Raw genomic sequence first — 19,620 nt, 5'->3', positions numbered from 1 at the left:
ATTTCCAAACATCCTTTTTGCAACTCTTTCTGCCAAAGTTCGTCATTAAGTTCATTCAAATGCTCGAATATATCAGCCAGTTTGGCTATCCAGTAATTATCATCTAGGTGCTGATATAGTTCGGGCATATTATGATTTAAAATAAACTCACGCACCTCGTGACGAAGCTCAAACAATCTAGCCAAAACTTTGCCTCGGGATATCCAACGCATTTCAGTATAAAACAATAAGGATTCATATTCGGCTCCCATTTTTGAACAGAGTATTCCAAAGATTCGCGAGTTTGGGGCTTTTGATTTAATTATGTTTAAGATTTGAATGCATTCATTCATCGTGTTCAAAAGTTCCTGAGGTAAATTTTTGACCATCGATGATTCTCGATGTATGCAGCAGTGTGTAAATTGTAACGTTGGATTTTTTTGTTTTACACAAGAGACACAAGAGACAAAACCCTTTTTACTACCTGTCATTGCCGCAGCGCCATCCGTGCAAACAGCAATGCAATTGCTCCATTTAATATTATATATTTTGAAGAAATCATCGGTTACTTGAAAAAATTCTTCACCGGTAGTTCGCTCTGGAACCTCCTTACAAAATAAATAATGTTCTTAAATAAAGTCCTCGTCAACGAAAAGTACAATAGCTATCAACTGTGCTTTATTTTTAATATCGGTTGTTAAAATATTTTGTCATTGTGTATTAAATACATAATGAAATATTTTTTTTTTTTTTTTTTATTTATTTCACGCCTATTAAGGCTTTTACATACATATATATAAAAAATATTTACGAAATTATACATGAAAATAGTGCAGGAAACGACTATTAAAACAATTGCAGAAAAATAAATATAAAGTCAAAATATCACTCAACTTGATTTGATCTACACAGAATGCAGGCACAACATATAAAAAATCCAAAATATTTTTTTCTATTTCAGTTGACAAAATTATTATATGTTAGTCAAATCAAATTAAATACCTTTATTCAAATATTCCACTACTCGATGAAAAAAAAAACTTCAATAGGGTATGCTTATATATTGAAATTGATGTACTAAATATATCAACAACATCTGAGTATTTGTTTCCTAGCTGTTGAATCCGTCGCATAGGAGTATGATATTGGGACATATTGTAAAATATCAAATACATTGAATTTGACCGCGGCACACCTGTGTCCGGCTCACGGCACACCAGTGTGCCACGGCACACCGGTTGCGGAGCACTGCACTAGAGTACTAATATTACAAAAAATAGCATTATTGAAGTTGTTGTAGACGAAAATGTCTTCTTTTTTTGAAAAAAAATTGAATTTATTGAAAAAAAATATTGTTTTGGACTAAACAACATCAATAATGTGGAATTTTTCAAAGTTTAGAACTCTATCACATTTAAGTCATAAGCCACCACCCTTGAAAACTCAGAAAGCAGAAATACTTACAAACATTCAAGACTACAATGTAAAAAAAATTATTAAAAAAATGTTTTATTTAAACTAAAAAAAAACTAAAATATGCTGGTTACTCCCAATTTGACAACTACTACAACTTTTAGGCAAAGAATTATGTATTAATTTGTTATTGTTACAATATATACTATGATAAAATGGGCCTCACGGAGTACTTTGCCCGTGCTGATATTAAATTATATGTCGCGAAACTACATAATTCTCAAATCAAACAAAAAATGAATGGAAATTAAGTTATTTAAACGTAAAGTAAAAAATTGCAGAAATAAAAAAAAGTTATAGTCAACTTGCAAACCACAATGTAAAGATAACTAGAAAATAGATTCAAAATTATTTTTAAAAACTACAGGTCGACTCAGAATATGAAACCCTCGGGAGGACTGTGAAAACTTCGAATTTATCCTTATACTACGATTTGTACTTATACTACTATTCTACTATTTATATTTACACTACGATTTATACATATACTACGATTTATACTTATACTACTATACTACTTTTTATACTTACACTACGAATAATACTTATACTAAGATTTATACTTATACTACGATTTATACTTATACTATGATTTATTCTTACATCTTTTACGAACATTGCCATAGAAAGAAAAATTGCCGGCTTACAAAATAACTAGTAGGAAACATAAGTTGTAGTAGATAAGGTTGACTGATTCGGTTTTATCAAAAATCTTTTTGCTTCGACAAAAATACGGTCACCCTGCTACTTTACTATCTGCAACTTTGACCTAAATATAAAAATCTATGTAATCTTATTGGTTCAATTAATCTAAAAAAGATGTGTAGATTGTATAATCATCCAAAATCTATACATCTGTCTAAGTATACGCTATATACGGGTTAGTTGTTTGTTTCGAATATTAATTTAGATGTATGCAAATTTTTTCAAAGATCCAATCGAAAATACATAAAATACATTTAAAAACTATAAAAATAAGAAAAAAACGAGAATTACAGTTACATTGGTTTACAAAATAAGTTAAGAAATAAAATAAATACCTTTGTATATAATCAATAATTTTTCTTACATAAATACCACATACCCTACGAAAAATGCCAAGACTTGTAGCTTCCTTTACGGCTTTTGATAGGTTATTATAAAGTTTTTGTCCTTTATAAAATAAGCTGTTTTGTATGCACGTAAGTTTAGTTTTGGGAACCCTAAAATCTTGGCAACTTCTCGGAGGGTAATTGTGTACATTTTCATTCGACAAAATATTATTTTGCAGATAATTAGGGAGCATATTATTTTTAAGCTTGTACCTCAATGTTAACGTACTCTATATAATATGTTATTTAGTTGACATCATATTTAAATTTTGTAACATTTGTAAATATATTGCGTTTCAAAATCATCCTCATTCTCCTATTTTGTATAATCTGTAGTTGATTATTTTGGGCTTCGTTACGTTAGAATGAAAAACCAGAATAAAAATTTAAAGATTTACAATAGATTTGTATATAAGGCGCATTGTCTTAAGATCTATGTTATTTCTGATTCTTTTTAAGAATCCAACTTTTTTAGCAATTTTCTTAGTTCAGTATTCTACGTGTTTGTCAAATTTTAATTTTTCTTCAAATTTTACACCTAAATATTTCATACTGCTACATGTAGAAAGAGGAAGCGTAACACTGCAATTAAACCAAAAAAATCACGATATATATATATATATAGATTAAAATAAACTAAATAAGATAACTTGTCATGTTCCACGTGCTTCTAACCCCATCCACCTCACTCCGCACACCTGCAACTATTGGTTTATATTTCCTCTTTTTTAAATGTCTCCATACCTTCCATTCCGCCTTAAGCCACGTGTAACTAAGTTAGTTCCCTGATCGCAGGGGATTTCGCGTAATGGATTACATGCCTTGGGCACTGGGGACAAAATTGAGGGTAAAAAATTCCCTTCCATCCCCGTTTTAGCTTTTCCTGAAAAACGCCTAAACTTGGCAACTCTGGACAGATCGTGTATTTTATATCAAACAGCTATCCTTGGAATAAACCACTGCAAACAAAATAAACTGACGAAGAAATGTAAGATCTAAGAAATGTACTTTAGGAAGAAACTTGGTGATTTTGACGACTGACGAGGATATTTCTTACTTCTCGCAGCAATTTTGTCAGGCTTGTCTATGCTTCCGAAACAAACTGAGTGTCTTATTAACCTCTGATATAACTAAACATGTCAACTTTGCAATGTAACATGACATTTTGATTGACAATCGTTAAAAGCGCGCTTAAACTTCCATATCAGTTAAAAAGAGAAACTTGTTCTGAAACAAAATTGTCCTTTTTGTTTCAATTATTGACAGATGTGACCCTCTTCACATTTTATATTACCTATCATTGACAATAATGAAGAATGTTTGAATGTAGTTTGAATGGATACCAGTGTAAGTTTGGTTCAGCGTCAAGTAACTACAAGTGCAAAGGCACGTTCGGCATGCAAAGCGTCCTTGACTCAGTTCCATTACGTCAAGTTATGATTGATTAGTAATAAAAATAAAGATATGTTATCTGTAATGATATTCTAAAAAAGGATCGAATCAGTTCAAATGAGACTAACCTATTGGCTGCAATCAACACTAATATCAATCACTGTCTACTGAAAACCCCGAAATATTCCTTTCCAAGTAACCAAATTAATTTTATCCCAACCTTTTTTGCGAACGTTTTGACTACGTGAATATGACATCCACTGTAGTGGCGAACTCTGGACATATTTAGTGATAGACTTCAGAACAATTAAATGACCATGACGAAGACATTGTCTCGAATCTTTGGTTTCGTTTAACTTCACTTGACCCAAACACTATTGTTTCGTGTTTATTTTGTTATGTTGTTACTGCTTTATACAAACTTATTGTTTTATTCTTACATACGAGTATATCTATTGTTATACACCGTTACTGGAAATTTTGTGTTTATTCTTTCTAATTTTTATGTCTAATAAAACCTATCATCAAATAGTATACAATAAAGTCGCTCTCCGAACACATATATTTGTGTGCTTCTAAACTACACAACGAATTTAGATAGGGTTGTCATTATCATTTAGAGAATTTCTGCTGGAAAGTTTTTGAAAAGTTGTGTTTTGTAATCAAGTGGAAAGAGAAATATTTTCGGTCGCTTACATTGCTAAAGCTGCCTAAATCTTATGAGATACGTCAAATAATGTACCACGGAATTGTATAATTTAAAAAAGTCTAAAGAAAAGTTCGAAAATATGGTATATGTCTCCTAAGAATAACCCCCAGTAATGACGGGTACAAGTCAGATGGCGATAAAGAAAATAAATATATTTTCCAACAAAGCAATGAATATGTACAAAGGGCCAAAAATGTATTAATTGCAAGCACTTTTTTTACCAGCTCGTGGAAAGGCGAACCTGTGGCAATGGAGTGGTGGAGGAAGGGGAAGACTGTGACTGTGGCACCATCGACGAGTGCCACGAGAAGGACCCCTGCTGCGACCCCATTACCTGCAAGCTGAAGAACGAGGCTCAGTGTGCCTCAGGGGCTTGCTGCGAGGACTGCGCGGTAAGCTCAGGCATTCAAATTGATAGATCACCTAATTAAGGAAAGTTCAACAAAACAAGCTCAGTTTCACGGAGCTCGGGGAGTGACGCGACCGCCTTCCTTTCTGTAATCTGACAGTGTGCAGGCAACTCGCATTGTAATATCGCTATTCAATCCTCCAAAATAAAATCTGCTTACAAATTACTAGTCCCTTTCACAATGGGGCGCAAATTGCTGGCTGCGTAAAAACTACGAACCCCAAATCGGGTAATCAAAAGGTCAGGCTTTTTTCTTTTAAAAATTTTGTTACACTATTTAGTTAGAGAATTTTACAAATGTTTTATAAATAATCCACTCACAAATTTTCTACATCAGGTGTTTCGTTTAAAAACAAACCCTTAGATCATGCGTAGAAAATTCCAACAGACCTGTACCTTACTTTAGCGAACTTTTCTTTTCTGTGCAGGGTCTGGTATTTGAATGTGCGCTCTTCGGCGACAAATTTACGACTGATGTCATAGTTTATTCAAAACATTCTCGAACCCTCCTGGTGCCAAAAATACGATTACGTGATTTGCCGGCAGCGCACCAAAACGGTACTCAAATTTCATGTTAGAGCAATTCTATCAATTTGAAAGCCGATGGTGGTGAGTCAAATTGTCTCAGATGATTCTCCAGCGATTTCTGTACCTTCTAAAGGTTGACCTGCAGTTGAGACCGGATTCCGAGTCACGCGATACCATTAGTCCATGGCAGAGAGTCCTCCTCTCCGGTATCGCTTGCAAACTGAACACGTGTGTTCAACATAAAATCAAGTATCGATCTCGGTCTCTGAAAAGTTTTGACAATTCCTACTACTTATTAATAAACACAAGAGACCTGAACAATGAAAATATTTACAATAGTAATGAGAATGTTCTGTTCGTCCAGTTGCTGAACCGTGGGCATGTGTGCCGCGATGCCGGCAACGAGTGCGACCTGCCGGAGCGCTGCACGGGCGAGTCCGGAGCCTGCCCGGCCGACGTGCACAAGAAGAACGGGCAGCCGTGCGGTGCCAACACGGGATACTGCTTTGGCGGCGTGTGCCCCACGCTTGCCCTCCAGTGCGAGCAGATTTGGGGCGAGGGAGGAATCGCTGGCGACAAACAGTGCTTCGACCAGTTCAACTCCAAGGGCTCGATGAACGGACATTGCGGGATGGACGCAGCGCAACACTATCTCAAATGCGAAAACGAGTATGTTATTTTGTTGTTTTCGGTGTTCTTCTTTAGTCGTTCAGTCAATTCTGATGATAGTGAGCTCAACTTCAAAAAAAATAAGCAAGCTCATTGTGCTATGCTGCGTGAAGTGCAGTAAACACCAACGTACCGGGTAGGTACTTGTGACACTTGATTTGTTCAAGAGGTCAAAGATCTTTTTCTGTTTCTCCCGCTTTTTCAGATTTTCAGAGGCTCCGAAGATCCATCTCAAAATCCTTCTATCACAAATCGTTTGTCCAGTGTAAAACTGCATTAAACGACATATTTTCATATTTGGTTCAGAAGGATCGTATCAGTCTTTTCCTACACTTGAAATGTTTAAAAAAATCGATGTAAATTAGTCCTGAATGACAAATCAAGTATATTTTAAGGGTAAAACTATGTTCAGTTTAAAATTCATATAAATACTATATTTCTACGTTGTTTTTTGAAGTATAAAACTACACTAAAAAAACTGTTATAATGGTATGTACGGGTATTTGGTACAGTCTTACATCAAATTTATCTCCGATTATCTTAAAAATCACAGAAGTATTTAATGTTTAAGTTATTGTTGAAATTGTGCGTGTAAAATAAACACACTTACACTAAAAAATAACTGGTTTCCGTAATCAGCCTAATCCGTGAGAACGCCTTAATGCCACTTTTTTAAAAATACTTACAAATATACTGTTGTGTTCAGACAAACAGTTCTCCAACTTGTCGTGGAATGAGACTAAAGAATAGGTTCTTTATATTAAATCAGGGATTTATTTAATACTTCTCGTATTAAAATAGTGACTCGATAGTCGACCTAACTAGGAGCTGGCTAAATGAGATCTGCAAACACTAAGTTTGTCTAGAAGCAGCCTAACTGGCCCTAGCGACTACTGGCTAATAGCTGCCATCTTGCGGACTCCCAAGCAAGCTCTTTGCACTGCCCTCTATGAGTGCATCTGTGAAGCTCTTAGCTAACTCACATCCCAACAATGTACAACAAATATACTTAGACATGTTTTAAAATGACACATTAGAAACAAAATATCTTTAATTGCTTTTTCTAAAATATATTCCGGCACAGCGCCATGATAACAATATACCAGATTTTAACTAAACATTTTAATTATTATCGTTATCTAAAATACTTTGTGAACAAGTGTTGCTTTCTTTGCAGGAACGTGAGATGCGGTTCATTACAGTGTCAACTGGGGAACCAGTATCCAGTTATATCAGGGATGGACGATTACTTCACCAGAACCATTATATCCATGAAAGGTGTTGAGTTCGAGTGCAAGTGAGTATACTTTGCAGTATAAACTATTAACCCATCCACTTCGAACACAAAACATTTTATTTTGTCATAAAGTGGGTTAGAGCGTTATAAACTTGTGTAGATTAATTGAAAGAAGAAAATATTTTAAAGTAGTGTTTTCTCGTGTGAAAAACGTGCAAAGTTCTGCATGATGTAATTTCTTATCATACATTATTTCTAATGAAAATTACAATGAGGTCTTAAAAAAATGTAATAATTTTCGCACCAAATGTTTTACAACTCTGCCAAAATCAATTATGTATTCACATATCAAGGGGTTAAAAAAATATTTAGTTTATAAAATAGTTTACCGGTTTTTACTAAGAAAAATAAGTATTGTTTACGTAAATTTTATACTGTTTAATCTCGTACCGACCAATTATTTCGAGTAAAAAAATTGTAGTTTGATTATTTTTATGCCGACTTCATAGTTTGTTTTGTGTTCCAAAAGTGTATATCCTCTCATGAAATTTAGTTGAAAGGTTATACAATAATGGAAATGTTCTCACTTGTTGATTTTCTACCAGGTCGACCAGTGGCGCTGCCGGCCACGTGGAGATACCCGACCACGGTCTGGTGCGTGACGGGACGCCGTGCGGAGATAACCTCGTCTGTGTCAACCAGACGTGCACCAGCATCTATCCCTACGTGGACCAGAGCAAGTGTCCGAGCAACCTCAATAACCTGGAGTGCTCTGGCCATGGGGTGAGCTTGGACCCCCTTTTGTCATATTATTAAATCATTGTAACCTGAGAGATTACGAAAACAGTGTGCAATATAGCTGTGAATGGGGAATACTTGGAGCAGGTGGATGGGTTTGTGTATTAAGGAAGCATGTTTAGGAGAGATGGGAAGGCTGACAGAGATATTGAAAGAAGAGTAAATGCAGGTAACTCCATTAATGGAGGACTGAACGCAGTTGGCGCTAACAAAAAACTGTTTAAAGAAGCGAAGTTTGCAGTCCACAATGGAGTGCTGGTACCTATCCTGATGTATGGAAGTGAGGCATGGAACTGGCAAAGAAAGGATGAAAGTAGATTGAATGCTGTTGAAATGAGATCCCTGAGGCGTATGTGTGGTAAAACCATGTATGATCGTGTGAGGAATGTGGATATCTGCAAAGAGTGCAAGGCTGATGTAAGCGTAATCAGTAAGATCAAGAAAGGGACGCTTAGATGGTTTGGGCATGTAGATCGAATGAGGGAAGAAAGGAGTGTAAGGAGAATATACGATGCAAATGTGAATGGAAGCAGAAGTCGGGGACGCCCGAGGAAGACATGGCACGACCAAGTGAATCAGATACTCGAGTCGGGCCATGTCAAGAGTCAGAACAATAGAATAGTATGTATGAGACGATGTATGAATGTGAATGAGGCAAGGAGTGTGTGCCAAGACCGAGTTCTTTGGCGGTCCGTCCTCTCTGCCTACCCCTGCGGGGAAACGGCGTGATGGTTAGTTTGTTAGTTAGTTAGTTTGTAACCTAGTGTGTACAGTATTTAATTATTTACCTTCCAAATAGTTACATCCAATATATGCACCATAGCTAAAAGGCAAAATTTCAAATGAAAAAAAAGCTAGATGTACGGTGATTTCCCACTAGATTAAAATGATTCTTACAATAATGACAATGATTGCCCACTAGATTATAGTGATTCTCACAATAATGACAATGATTGCCCTCTAGAATATAGCGAATCTCACAATAACGACAATGATTGCCCTCTAGAATATAGCGAATCTCACAATAATGACAGTAAGTGCCTATTGGATTACCCACCTTAGTGATTCTATGAAAACCGTTAAAAATAATGACAGTTCATTAAAAAAATTATTATTAAAATTAATTTGAAGATTGTACACGCTCATTTATTTGGTATTATTATCAATAGGTCAAATATAAAGATAATAAAAGAAAAATCCACAAAAACTTCAAAATAATAATCGTTCTTTAAAACATCTGATTTCATTATTCAAAATCGTGGATGTTTCTTTTTCCACCGATGTGGCAGTTGGTCGATTCATGTTAAGGTAATATAGACATTTATTGAGATTTTGATGGAACACTTACGTAAGTTAGTGAGAAAATGAAAATCAAAGTGAGAGCGGGCTATCACTAATTGTGGGCAATCATGGTCTTGTTTACCCTACCTACCATCTCTGCCTTTATGTGCCAACTTATTGCTAGGCTGGTCGCTCCACAACAGTCTTTGTTTATAAATAATGTGCTCATTACAATGATCTTATGTGTTGGTTGTATGTTGCAGGTGTGTTCAAACGTGAACCGCTGCCACTGCGAACTGGGCTGGGCGGGCCCTGATTGTTCCATCCCGCAGGAGATCACCATCGCCCCGCCCACGCATTGGGACCCCGTCACACCGGGACAAGACAAGGCGAAGACCGATCTGGAGATGAAGATGGAAAAGAAAGAAACACCCTACGGTGAGTGGCTGATGCTGATGTAGACAAATTTATATATTTAAACTCATTTTCAAGGATGAATGATTTAGCTCCTCGAATCTAGATAAAAAAATCATGTCATCAAATATTCCCGATTGACATTCAACTTCAAATAGATTCGCTGTTTTTTAACGTATCCCAAAATGAAATACTGTTTTTGAAAGCAGATTAATATTATTTCAGATTTTAATACAGCAATTAAAAAATTACGGAAACGTAGGTAAGCTTTTGAATATCGCTTACCGACGGTTTTTTGAAACTTTATTAAATAAAAAAATAAAAATTTCAATTACAGAAATGAATGTTGAAAGGGTTATTTTCACTTCAGTTTTTTTTTATTGTAATATATTATTTTTTTAAATATTCAAATATTGACCGGGGAACTGTTCCACGGTTTTCAGTTTTATAGAATTATACGGGAGCGTCTATGGTAAACTTCTAAATCCAAAGAGAAAGCTTAGTGTTCTCTCTGTCTAAATCTGTTTATATTATAGGTACGTTTGACAATAATACAAAAAAAGATAGAACGAATTTGGTAACTGAAAACTTGGTAAGTGAAAGCACTATGTGAACAAAATCGTTAAAAGATTATTCGTTTTATTTTTTAAATTTAGATTGCGAAAAAAAAAATAATAACAAATTTTATCCACGGAACTCCTAATCTTTATTAAATTAGAACTTATCTAATCGGTTTATCCAAGTTTTTTATTGTTGTTTGTTTAATTTAAAAAAGAGATTAATTTTTTTTGATGTAAATATTTTTTTTAAGTTTTATATAACTGGTTTCACTAAATAAATTTGCAATTATTAAAAATAAAGTAGGTTGGATATTAAAAAAAATTAAAGCTTTAAAAATATATGTTTTTAAATCTTTTTAACCATTTTTTTATATTTATAACTTATTTTCCATTATTATTAAATGTCTGCAAATATGTATGAAATATGTAGATTGAGATTTATAGTTAATGGGACTTCTAAAATTAGATTTAAAACATATGTGTAACTTTTGTTGTTTAGAAAAATAATGACACAATTATTGCCGTAGAGCGTGAAAGCACAAGCAAACATTCCAGTTAGCAAGATATTTTATTTCAAGGAGAATTTAATTAAAGAACTTTATAATTAGTCGTTTGAATAAAGCGAGTGATTTTATTATCGGAGAAGTGAGAGCGTCCGTTAAAAACAGACGCTGGTACTAATTTTATTACATAAATTAATTAAATCAACATTTTGTTAGTAACTTTGCCAGAACGACAATGGAAATAATTACACAGCGCAGTTCAGTTTCAAAATAAGTTTAAATTTTACTACAAATCTGGTGATCTTATATTTCGAAATGCACCACAATTGTAATTTCATACTGAATGCAAAATCATTAGGTGTATTGGTAGCCGTTTTCTGGTACATATAATAATTTAAGAGACAATGTAGAGCACAGCAGAAAGTTTGTTAAAGTAGCATTTCTGTAATTTATCAATGATCGATTCAATTTTATTAAGAACATAAAAATACCAGAAGCAAAAACACGAATATAATATGAAAAAAATATGTATCGTACATGTCTACAGTAGACAAGACATATTTTCCACTGTATGACAATTATATTATGCAAACAAATGATAATAAAAACAAAATATTTTTAAAATATTTATATTGATATTTATCAGTAGGATTTATAGGTCCAATTAGAAGTTCTACCGAGCCAAATCCTCTGATATGAGAATATCTGGAGTCTGTGAATTATTTTCCCATTTGATCTCTGGTGATTTATGTTATGCTTATATAATGCACTTGCATAATATGGATTGACTAGATGATCATTTGTGGAAAAGTGTGTGGAAGGGTTTAGTTTTTTAGGACATAAAGTCGAAAAAAAAACACATAAATTTGTTTGTGACCACTTTAATTTTATTTAAACTCTACCGGTTTCGGAAGAACACATCAGGAGAATATTAAAAACTAATCTACTATACAAAATATTGACGTATATACACAAAAAAATAAGAGGTGGTTACGGGATTTCCAGTAAGAACGGTTAACTGGAAACATATCTATAATCGGACTTAACGATAGATTAATTTGGTTATTCATTATATTAGATTTATTATTTGGAGATTTTAGGATTTCGAGTGTTTCTAAATTATCCAAATTTTTGCTTTTATTATTTTGGTGAAGAATTTTTACTTCTGTGTTCCTATTAAAAGTATGATCGGTGAAAATGAGATGATTTACAAACTCTTAAAAATTATTGTAATTTTAACATCTTAAATGTTCTTCTAATTATAATTAAAAATATATGCATTTACGAAATGTCTAATAATATTTTTATGGTCACGCAAAAGTTTATTGGCAAAGTTTTTCTTCTACACTAAATAAATTGGCTCTTCAAGAAGCTTTCTACCTTATTTTTGTTTGCTTCTCCGAGGATGATTATAATTCCTTTCTAGGTGTAATTTTCAGATCTAATATAATCAGTAAACTTTTTGCGTCTCCCTGTCCGCACTCTTCTTCCTTGAGTAGTTATCTTTTTCAACGGATAAACCTCAAAACAGAACGCAAAAACCCTCACGGCCGCTGTTTAATATGCAAGCAGCGAGCCTTGGAGGACCTTAACGCGAGCGCAGCCTTAAAGCGTCCGCTTCGGTCTCGGCCCTCTTGACGGTGAAAAACACACTGACACTTGTTTTTTCCTACGGTATAATAGTTTAAAATTTATTTTCGGGATCTCAATCGTTTCATTCTATAACACATTGAACCAGTATTTCTTAACCTTATTTATTTTGCCATTTCCCAATTCAACGTTTCATAAATCTTCAAGCGCTTTATTAATTTTACGAATAATAGATTATGTATAAACCAACCTGCTAGTAAATAGTATATTAAAGTATAAGTGGATAAACAGGTCTTTAAAACACGCGCGATTTTTCGAGCACGACGGCGTAGCCGAGTGCTCGAAATAAAGCAAGTGTTTTAAAGACCAGTTATCCACGAATACTTTACGCTATTTTTTTTTATTGGTACACTTTGAAAACATAAATATTGATATTATTATTAAAAATTTGGAAATAAGAAATATTAATGAATTCGTGATGTGACATCACAATATCTTGTTGTCATGGAAATGAAAAACACAAACATTTGACGTTTAAAATATTCCTGTCAGATTTATAGTTAAAGTTGATATTTAGAGTTCACATTTTGTTGATTTGTTGATGTTGCCATGGTAACTTTAAAAAACGCGCGTTCCATAAAGTGCGTTTTAAACACGCTAGAGCGTACTTTAAATGAGTAAAAAAGGGCACCAATAGAAAAAAATATTTTTTTCTATTGGTGCCCTTTTTTACTCATTTAAAGTACGCTCTAGCGTGTTTAAATTGCACTTTATGGAACGCGCGTTTTTTAAAGTTACCATGGCAACATCAACAAATCAACAAAATGTCAACTTTTAACTATAAATCTGACAGGAATATTTTAAACGGCAAATAAAACATTACAAATGTTAATAAATGATGTTTGTGTTTTTCATTTCCATGACAACAAGATATTGTGATGTCACATCACGAATTCATTAATAGTTCTTATTTCCAAATTTTTATTAATAATATCAATATTTATGTTTTCAAAGTGTACCAATAAAAAAAAATAGCGTAAAGTATTCGTGGATAACTGGTCTTTAAAACACTTGCTTTATTTCGAGCACTCGGCTACGCCGTCGTGCTCGAAAAATCGCGCGTGTTTTAAAGACCTGTTTATCCACTTATACTTTAATATACTATTCTATTTTTGGAATAACTTAATTAGTAAAACATCAAATTGTATTATTTAATTATTGAAGACAATATTAGCGATTCCTAAATGAACATTTGAAACAGAAATATCAGAAAATTATACCGTCACATGGAACCCACGACCCTTGCCTTACCGGGGCACCCGATATGTCATGTACTAGATGTGACCGTATCATTTTCTGATTTTTCGGTTTAAAATTTTCGACTAGGTATCGCAAATATTGTATTCAATAATTAAAAACATTTTCATTCGCGATAGTGTTGCAATCTCTGCAACACATGCTTATTTTTTAAAATTTTATTTAGTAAATGACATATACATTTACATTTTTTAAATTTTAGACTGTCGGAATTCCCGTTTTAGAAAATGCAAAATTTGGTGAATTAGCCTAAATAGTTTTGCGCAACTAAAGATTTGAAACTTTAGACTTTATAATCAGATAATATGCCCGTTTAAGATTGAAAAGAGTATTATAATATGATTTATATTTAAGCTTCGTTTTCGATGTACAAACTACGCTGATAAATTTAACGCTTAATATTGATAATAACTTTTAAATATTCTCTGCATTATTTTGTTCATTATCACTTTTCACATCGAAAGTTTTCTGAAAGTGTTCTAAAAACAAACATTTCTATGCGTGATATCCAGATTTTTTATGTGGTTTTGTTAATCTAATTTATCACATTTCGTAAATTTCGTATCAAAATACCGCCTTTCCAAAATGTGTATTATTTGCACAAAAACGATTTTTTTCACGAAATTACGACTTCGACCACAGTTTAGACTATTAAAGGATTTTTTTTATTTACGTGTACCTAACAACTCATAGCTATAACCTACAACTATATTTTGGAGCATGTAATTAAAATCATGTAAAATAAACTTTTATGAAGAATAAAGAATTTTTTACAACTTTTCGAAATGCTTCCTAAAATAACCGACACTGAGCCAATATGGGTGAAAGTAATATTTCCAAATTGTTTGATTATTTCAATAGTTATGGTCCAGAAAATCAAGAGGTATAAATGAAAGAAGGTATTTTTTAAAGGAAAAGTAAATATTAACATTAAATTAAATTCGGACCGTCGAAAATCGAACCACGCTTAGAAGGCGACTATGCTTAACAATACACTTTAGTTTCACATATGTTTTTATTTTCGTTTAATATTTAATTTAATACTTAATACATAAGAATTAAGACATATATCACTAAAAGGCTGTATAAAATGATCCCTCGATTTGAGTTGAGAAAGGGGTACTTAGTAGTTAGTAGAATATACTAGGGGGTTCGCCCGGCGGCGCCAATGTATGTCTCCAGTCTCCAATGTCTACAATAGTTCACGGGCGATGGGCTAACTTTTAAGTTGGCAAATTGTTTTCAGTCACCCTGTAGAGAGCCTTTTATCGTCCGCTTTACGGGCAAAGTTCTCAACGATCCACTCAGGGGTATTGATTTTATGGCAAATCAAATTAAATATTTAATACTTAGTAGCGAAGCTGCTCCGAGAGAGGAAATTTCTCGTTTTCCCTCAAAATATCACCGAGAGAAAGTTCGTAAGTGTTACAATGGTCTGCTTTTAAAAATGTATTTAGATATTTTCGTGGTTATTAATATTATTTTAAATTATAGATGTTTGAAACGTTTTCAAATACTTGATTAACATACTCACTTTAGACAACCCAGTTAGTTTTTTATACGTTAACTCCAGGGGAAAAAAAATCTTTGAGAGCCTATGTTACCTTCAGCGGTGCTCTGTGAAGTATCTTTTCAAGGTGAGGAAGGAGTGACCCCGGGTCACCCAGACCCATATAGTACATTAAGGACGGGTTGTTTCGGAGAATTTGAACAATTCATCAAATTTCAACGTTCATTTTCGGGTTCTGTGAAAGTCCTATTCAAGTTCTGTTATTATATCATTGTAGGCTAGTTGCTTGACAAAACTGAAATAAAAACAGAACTAGAAAAAATCTTTCACAGAACTTGAAAATGAACTTTGAAATTTGATGAATTGTTCAAATTCTCCGAAACAACCCGTCCTTAGAAAACTTACTATTGTTAGTTTACTGAAAAACTGGTCAAATTATTGTTTTCCTGTTAAAAGCAGAACTAGAGGCCTATAACAAATGATTTGACAAATTTCATAACAAACTATCAGCAAAGCACGAATATGTCATAAGGAAGTCGGAACACGTGTTCTTCAAAATAATAATATTTTCACATCTCGTCCATTATATTTACTTGGACAAGGCCACCTGTGTTGAACACTTGTTCAGAAATATTCTGAATGACTAATATTTTATTAGGAAATTGTAATGCACATTTTAAAAGTATATTTATTTTTAAAAAGCTGCACTTATTTTTCTCCGTGTAAGAGGGAAAAAACACAGAGGCTCGAAAATCAATTTTACAGCTTTGCTATTGAACGAGTGAAAGAGTGGTTAAAACCACTCTTCCTCATGTGACAAAAATGTGAATGGGCGCGCGTTTAGCGTTTTTCTTGACTATACATCGGTACCAAATGTATCAATGACGCTACTTCCTCGGTGCATCTTCCATTGAAATACCGGTAGGACAAGAAGACTAACGGATGTTCCAATAGTTGCAGATGTAGACAATAACCTAATTTCTCGAGTTTTTGATTTGCGTACCTTAATTTGGCATCGAATACTGTCTCAATTTGTAATTGTTATTTTTTCGTCAGTAAAGCAACTGTCACTAATTTTAGATGAATAATATAATGATACATCAAGTCGATGTAACACACTGCGTTTCTCGGTATCTTTGATGAAATACAGAATTTTAAATGACATGAGAATTTTATATGAATAATATAATGATACATCAAGTCGATGTAACAAACTGCGTTTCTCGGTATCTTTGATGAAATACCGAATTTTAAATGACATGAGAATTTTAATGATTTTTTTGTAATTCCCATTCCTATTACAAAAGACTCAAGAATTATTTCAACAATTCGAATTCTAACACGATTTAAGCTCATGTGAACTTCAGCTGTTACTAACGTACAATGTAATATTATGTTTCATTAATTCAGTGAGACTAAGAATTTGTAAACTTTTGGTTTTTCGATGCGAAACGCGAATTTCCTTTTTCTGGTGCAAAACCCTGCTAGCTCCATGCTATTTCATTAAATTTTCTGTCAGTTTTCCTTTTCGAGATGCGGGTCAATGCTTTCGGATTGAAAACTGAACCCTTTTCTAGTAAAAAAAAACGCTGAATTGCCTCTGTAGCCTCATCTCTTGAGTTCAGCGCTATAAACTACCTGATGGGAATTTTGGAACAACGTAGGAAAAAAGGAATATCTAGGCTTATACCTTGGGAATAAAATAAACAAGGTCATATATAATATAAATGTGTTTATATATTGCTAGTAGATAAACATTACTGCACCAGCTGTCATTTTTTTTCGCTGGTCTGAAATAATATCGATAATGTCGATATGATGTGAAACTAGCAATAATAAAAGATTATTTTAATGCAGCTTGGTTATGTGGCATATGCAGCAAAGATACATCGTGCATACGTTAAATATTGTTAGGTAAACAAAAAAAATTGTCTTGTGAGGCAGGAGACAAGAAAATAATTATGCTGCGTAAAAAATAAAACAACGATGAAATTGAATGGAATATTTAAAAACGCATAGCAAATTTGATATGAACGTCTTAATAAAGTTTTTATTTTATTTTATAGAACATCATAATTAACACATTTCAATTACAACAGAAAAATAAATAATGATTCTTTCAAAATAGTTCTGCATTAAAAACACTTTTCAGGTTTTTCAATATTGTTGCCCGGCTTGCAATTTATTTTATTTTTTATTTTTTTCGTAAAAGCACAAACTATTTGAAATTTGACAGAAGACGGAAATTTGACAGAAGAAAATGGAAATTCAAATGGGTCTATTTCAAAATAGGAACTAATTTATAAAGAAGTTAAACCAGATGGCGTGAATTGTAAATTCTTCTTTTTGACTATTTTTAGAATCCACAAGGACTTCTGTTTCTTTGATTAATAATTTTCTTCAGGGCCAATGTCATCTTTGGGGATGCTGTGTGGTGGTTACTTTTGGGAAGAGGAAGGAGTGATCTTGAAGATACCCATGTTGTAGGAGGGAGGAAATATGAGACAAAATGAGAAGAATTATTATTATGTCTTATGCGGAAAGATGTGATTTATGACTTGGAAAATACATTTATAATGCATGGACGCCGAATCATATTCGGCCATGTGAGACTTGAGGGATCAACCCTTCATGCTTATGGGAACAATTCATATGGTCTCGTAGAAATCGTTGTATCTTCCTTATTGTTGTGGTGAAAAATATGATCTAAACAGATTTAGAAAGAAAAAAACACCATGCTATATATTTAAATATTGAAATTAACCACAGAAGTATTAAAAAGTGCACCTTTATGAAACCAAAGGTTCCAATCGCAATTAGAGAAAAAAAAGAATTTTTTAATAATTACTTTATGTGAAATAGCAAAAAAATAGGTGACAATAACGATTACAATACATTTGTATTTTTCTTTGGTTCAGCAAAGAGTGCAAGGCTGATGTAAGCGTAATGAGTAAGATCAAGAAAGGGACGCTTAGATGGTTTGGGCATGTAGAGCGAATGAGCGAAGAAAGGAGTGTAAGGAGAATATACGATGCAAATGTGAATGGTAGCAGAAGTCGGGGGCGCCCGAGGAAGACATGGCACGACCAAGTGAATCAGATACTTGAGTCGGGCCATGTCAAGAGTCAGAACAATAGAAGAGTATGTATGAGACGATGTATGAATGTGAATGAGGCAAGGAGTGTGTGCCAAGACAGAGTTGTTTGGCGGTCCGTCCTCTCTGCCTACCCCTGCGGGGAAACGGCGTGATGGTTAGTTAGTTAGTTTTTTTTTTTTGTATTTTTTTTTTTGTTTATATATTTTTTTGTTACCAGTAATTTTAGTTACAAAAAAACGCAAAGTAAAGAGTCATTTAATTTTTTTTTCTTTTTGCATTGAAAATTTTACTTGTTCAAAAATTATGTTTTTATTTATAATAAAGCGTATTTTATCACTTTCCGATACGTTTAGAAAAACTCCATTTATGTGGATTTTATGGCAAAGCGGAAATACTTCTACCTTCTGTCAAAATATGGCAGTGGACTGAACAGTTAATAAACGTGCACTGCAAATTAGAACTCAGCTTTATTAATAGTACTAACATAATAATTATAAGGGTAGAGCGAACATAGACCGAGCGCTGTTTATGTTTGTTGGAATTTGTGTTTCCGCTCTCACTATCACGAATACGAGATGAAAGTTATCCGCAATCTCCCTGAAGACTTTGTTAACTAAATTTGCATCTTCTTGATCTTCTATCAGAAAGCAAATGAAGCGGAAACTTATGGACCGGTACAGTTGGCTGTGTGCTGAACAAACAGAAAAGTTTTATTGCTGTTTCTCCATGGCATCGTGTTTTATGAGACACCTTCATTTACTTCGGCGATCTTCCAACTCACCTGTTTCCCTGTGGAAAAGTTTACCGGTTCCCCTAAAATAATTACCGTCTAAATAGTATGTTTATTCATTTGAATGATTATTTGAGATTAACTTTCCATCAGCTTTTCAAAAACTAATGAAACTAACAATGTCATAACCATTATCTATACATAGAATTTTTTATTATTTTATACCATCTATGGACTCAAAGATCCGAATCGAAAAAAAATTTAAAATGTGTTCTTATAAGTGTCGGGAGTATTTAGACAGTTGTTGAACGGTACAAGAAGTTTTAACTACAC

General features: G+C 33.4%; 1 protein-coding gene across 1 annotated transcript in view; it reads left to right on the top strand.

Annotated features, from left to right (window-relative positions):
* Window positions 1–19,620, top strand: part of mmd (disintegrin and metalloproteinase domain-containing protein mind-meld) — a 689,072-nt gene that overhangs the window by 643,875 nt on the left and 25,577 nt on the right. Inside the window, exons 14-18 of the mRNA XM_089634149.1 lie at window positions 4,869–5,036; window positions 5,946–6,250; window positions 7,428–7,547; window positions 8,093–8,270; window positions 9,830–10,004. Coding sequence (XP_089490275.1) covers window positions 4,869–5,036; window positions 5,946–6,250; window positions 7,428–7,547; window positions 8,093–8,270; window positions 9,830–10,004 — 946 coding nt within the window. The remainder of the gene's footprint in view (window positions 1–4,868; window positions 5,037–5,945; window positions 6,251–7,427; window positions 7,548–8,092; window positions 8,271–9,829; window positions 10,005–19,620) is intronic.

Source organism: Hesperophylax consimilis, chromosome 8, assembly GCF_061612785.1.
Source record: "Hesperophylax consimilis isolate HC1 chromosome 8, BYU_Hcon_1.0, whole genome shotgun sequence".
Taxonomy (NCBI): Eukaryota; Metazoa; Arthropoda; class Insecta; order Trichoptera; family Limnephilidae; genus Hesperophylax; species Hesperophylax consimilis.
The sequence above is the reverse complement of the archived record's forward strand: the minus strand, read 5'-3'. Positions and strand labels throughout refer to the sequence as shown.